The sequence below is a fragment of the Nicotiana tomentosiformis genome, chromosome 4 (genome assembly GCF_000390325.3).
Source record: "Nicotiana tomentosiformis chromosome 4, ASM39032v3, whole genome shotgun sequence".
Taxonomy (NCBI): domain Eukaryota; kingdom Viridiplantae; phylum Streptophyta; class Magnoliopsida; order Solanales; family Solanaceae; genus Nicotiana; species Nicotiana tomentosiformis.
The window spans coordinates 136,303,137-136,307,466 of NC_090815.1; the positions used below are offsets into that span (position 1 = coordinate 136,303,137).

Consider the following 4,330-nt stretch of genomic DNA (forward strand, 5'->3'; position numbering starts at 1 on the left):
CTGATCACCTCTCCCCAATACTTCTTAGGCCGCCCTCTACCTCTTCTGGTACCCGCCAAAACCCGCCCATGTCGTGTCTGATCACCTCTCTCCACTACTTCTTAGGCCGCCCTCTAACTCTTATAGTACCCGCCAAAATCCGCCCACACATTGTCAAACTTACATGATTACTAGCATACAGGATTTCTATGACCCAAAAAAAGGAGTAAATGGGTTGCAAATTTCTCAAAGGAATCGATAAAGACATAGAGTTCCTTGTTTTGGAAGATGCATATATGCAGAAAGTCTATTTGATTGCAGTTACTTTAATAGATTTTTCCTTTTTCTTGTAAGCAGTGCAACCATATAATACTCTCTTTTAAGACGCGCAAACTGAGAACTGAGCAAAACATTCAAAAACTGAGCCACAAGTGTGAACTAGATTTCACAAAATACCAAAATGTCAACAATGTACATGAAAAACCAAACAAACAAATAAAAAAGCATGTGGTGCACCCTCCTCCTCCCCTCACTCGGGGCAACTTATGTTGCTCAATTGCTTTCAACTAACCACACTCTCTATATTACTTTCTTGACATCCTAGAACCATGCTGCTTCTAACAGGAAAGAAGCTGGTTCACATCTAGCAGCATAGCCATATTTACAAGTGCTGTACTTGCGGTGCACGCCAGTAAGCTTCCCACTTGCTGCCTTCTGATGGAAAGAAACCATCAATCTCGAGCATTCCCTGTCGTAAAATAATGGAAGGGACACACAATCAAACACCTTTCTCAATTCAATAAATAGATATATTCATCCTTACTAACAATACTTACAAAAGCTGATTTTTAGCATAGCTACTATGCTTCTCACAGGTTTTATTCCACTCCTTAGAAACACCAAGAGTGCATTGAGCAGTAAAGATGGAAGCAGCTGCTAGCATTGATGGTGGGAATTTAAGCATCTCATATTCAACCAAACATAGCTCTATCAAGAAGAAAGACATGAGCTCCACCTGATTTAAACATTAAACAAGAAGTTACATGAGTTGGAATTCAGAATGTTGTTACTTCTTCATGCAATATTCTGGTAAAGAAGTCTAACCAACCTTTTTATCAGACAGAGCGGCTTTAAGAAATCGCCTAATAAACACATATGCTGTAGGCACTGTTACGTTGAACTGTAAGGTATTAACCATCAACTTTTCCTGCATCGACAAGAAATCAGTTAAGAGTCATACAACTATGGAAATATGTTTCCTGTTAAACATTACTTAAAAGATTTTTGGTCTTTTAACTGACCATGTCAAGCACTTCTTTTCTGGTGTAAGCCTTGTCAGATATCAAAATTAGATCCTCCACTACAGGTACAGAAACCTCTTCATATTTGCAGGCGAGAAGCATAGCTGTTATTCCGACAAGCTGAAGTTTCTTCCTAATCACTGACTGAACCGCCAGGAATCTATCGATGAGATTCACGGTTAAGTACAAGGTCTCCTCCATCAGTTCAAACTTGTAGTGTACCTTTATATATTGGAATTAGACATTAATGAGACCAAAACTATTACTATATTATACTTCATAAAATTCAGAAATGATATGCAACAGACTGGTTGTATACCTCAATCAGCCAGTCAATGAGGATGGCTCTCATCCTTTCATTAACATCAATTTGCTGTTCCATATAGTTTGGAGGGACACAGCTAAGAACCTGCAATCGAAAATGACACATAGCAGCTCTTCCATTAAACAAAAGGGTATACACTTCTACATATAGGGGGAAAAGAAAGAGATGGAAACATAAGGTAGCTACATTCAATGCTCTGTATTATCGGACTAGCTAAAGAGATGTAGTCTGTGCTGAAATTAAATGCCTAGATTTTGTGAACAACGTGGCACACTATTAAGCTTAATGATCATAAAGGTGGATCAGCAAAGAACTAATACCACACTTTCACCCAATGAGACCATATCCCTAATAATCAAATAATCAGTTGAAAAATATGAGAGTTCTACAAACACTACAGGCCGTATCCTATACACGTAATAGACGGGAGAGTGGAGTAACATTTATACTTCAGTCTTCTTGTAGTAAGCATAGATGTCATCGATGTACTCCACAACTGCAAGCGTGTTCTTTTTATCAGCACTGTCTATATCCACAATTGGCCAGTGTTCTACATCTTCCATCTCTATCTCCTCATCCTGAATCATATAATACAAGATCAATGGCAATCCACAAAAATATTCAGAACCAAAGATATACAGATCATGTCAGAATTTACCATCCTATCAATTTCCTCCATCATTGCTTCAGTATGTTGCACAAACATTGGCACGGAAGAATCACCAGCGGCCTTGTATTCTTCAGCATCGATAATAATGCAGTCTTCTGATCCATTTCTATTTGGTGCCACTGGGACTGGTGGCTTTGTTACCTAAGGAAATACAACAATATTAACAGCAGCTCAGTCATAAAATAGACCAAGATCGCATAAAAAATGTACCTCGACTGCAGGTTGCTGCTGTTTGCTTGCGATTTGTGCAGCTAACTTCCTGAAATGTCAAGGACTCCACATTCGCTTAAAGGGAATTTGAGATCAGGTGTAAACAAATGTTTAGGACACGAAATAGAGTCAAACCTTGTGATTGGACGATGAATCGGAACAGAAGGGATTTTGTTAGCAGCATTGGCTTTGTTGCTAGAAAGAAATGAAAAAATCAAATCAAATCAAAACAGGTTATAAAATCAAGAAAAAATAGAAATGGAATTGGAATTCTAAGGTTTAAGAAGTTTTTACTCAGAAATGCCATTTCTCTTGTTGACAGCATAGGGTAAAGGGGGAGCGCCAATTACATTCCTATTGATTGTACTTAATGCCCTCCTATTTTGTCCCACTCCTGCAGTCAATTTTCCTCCTCCAACACCAGGCCTTAACCCCCCTAATAACAAAAAACCATACATTTCCCAATTCATAGATTAGCGTCTCTAACAGTCAAATCCACAAACACAAAAGAAGCAAAACAAAGATAAATTCAAGAACACAAAAGAAATTAATCAAATATTAATAAAACTCACCTTGAAGATTTGAAGCCCTCATCACACCTGAAAAGTTCTCGTCTGATCCAACCATTTTTGACTGCTCAAATCCACAATAAAATCAGATACAAAATTTAAAAAATAAATAAATTAAAACCCCAATTGAATAATCAAACCAAGAAAAAAAAGCCAAGAATTTAGCTAGATAAGAAATTTCATATATGAAAACCCAATCAACAACCTGCAGATTTAACAAGAATAGACTAATTCCTTACACTGATTATCACAAAAGATCAAATCTTTGAGTGGAAAGAACCTTAAACGATTTCAGTAAAAAAGAGAGAGACTATGAATTAGAAGAACCCCATCAAAATTTATCAATCAATGGAGTCAAAGATCTCTCTCTCTCTCTCTCTTTATCTTCCTTTTTTTTCTCTAAAGATTGTTCTTGGGGTTGATTTTGAGAATCATTAAAGAGTGAAATGGGAAATGGATATATGGAATTAAGTCGTAAACATCGGATATATGTCTGTTCATATTTTGAAAGTAACGGCTAGTAAATTATGGCCGTTGGATGAAAGGTCGCGAAGTTCCGAGCTGAGGCCTAACGGTTACCTTGACCTTTCTCCTTTCAAAATCATTTCTCCTCATCATATCTTTGCTTTTTGTCACTTTTTTTTAAGTCATTTATCTCAAATAATCAATGCTTTAGATTACAATTGTACTTTTTACTCCTTTTGGGCAATTCCATTTTCTCTCTTTGAAGAATATGAAATTTTATTTTTGTAATGGTATTAGTTAATAAATAAATCATGTTTAGATTTGATATTATGGAAGTTTATTGAGTTACTTTAGATTTTAGCTATTTCTTGTCTAATGGGATGATGGCTATTCAGGTGATCGAAACGAATTTGATTGAACGACAATTTTATTGAATGTTCACTTTTAACAATGGTTGCGAGTTTGAATCTCCACAACATCACTCGCAAAGTAGAAAAATATCGTATGAGTTTTTATTCCTCGTATGCTCGACTATGTTAAACGAATCTAATCTAATCTGTTGGAAATATTAGTTACTTTATCTTATTTTCATCCCTCCTCCACCCTCCACACACGAAAATAATAAATAATTGTTTGTGATTTAATTACTTCTATGGATGCATTATCCGAATATAAATCTGAAATGAACTTTGAAATGGGTAAACAGATGTCAGGTTTCTGTCAAAAGGAGGGTTAATAAGTTTATGTTTTAATAGGGAAGTAATTTATATTTATGTACCAAAAAGGAAGTAATTTATATTCATTAAACAGT

At 36.0% G+C, this 4,330-nt stretch overlaps 1 protein-coding gene across 1 annotated transcript; it reads right to left on the reverse strand.

Moving 5' to 3' along the window:
- Nucleotides 1–400: 400 nt before the first annotated feature.
- LOC104115792 (G2/mitotic-specific cyclin-2-like) lies at nt 401–3,526 on the reverse strand. Its single transcript, XM_033661199.2, has 12 exons — nt 3,294–3,526; nt 3,058–3,118; nt 2,780–2,921; nt 2,621–2,680; nt 2,486–2,534; nt 2,264–2,416; nt 2,055–2,183; nt 1,600–1,689; nt 1,281–1,502; nt 1,088–1,186; nt 816–994; nt 401–727 (listed from the first exon to the last, which is right to left on the reverse strand). The coding sequence occupies exons 2-12, from the start codon at nt 3,110–3,112 to the stop codon at nt 580–582; spliced, it is 1,326 nt and encodes a 441-aa protein (XP_033517090.1). The 5' UTR covers nt 3,113–3,118; nt 3,294–3,526; the 3' UTR covers nt 401–579.
- Between the last annotated feature and the right edge of the window lie 804 nt (nt 3,527–4,330).

What these genes read in the sequence shown, in the direction of transcription:
- LOC104115792 (XM_033661199.2), bottom strand. Translation starts at nt 3,112, where the DNA reads ATGGTTGGATCAGACGAGAACTTTTCAGGTGTGATGAGGGCTTCAAAT. An exon ending in ATTCATCGTCCAATCACAAG is followed by an intron (nt 2,535 to 2,620) that starts GTTTGACTCTAT and finishes TTGACATTTCAG; the next exon opens with GAAGTTAGCTGCACAAATCG. An exon ending in AGCAGCAACCTGCAGTCGAG is followed by an intron (nt 2,417 to 2,485) that starts GTACATTTTTTA and finishes GTATTTCCTTAG; the next exon opens with GTAACAAAGCCACCAGTCCC.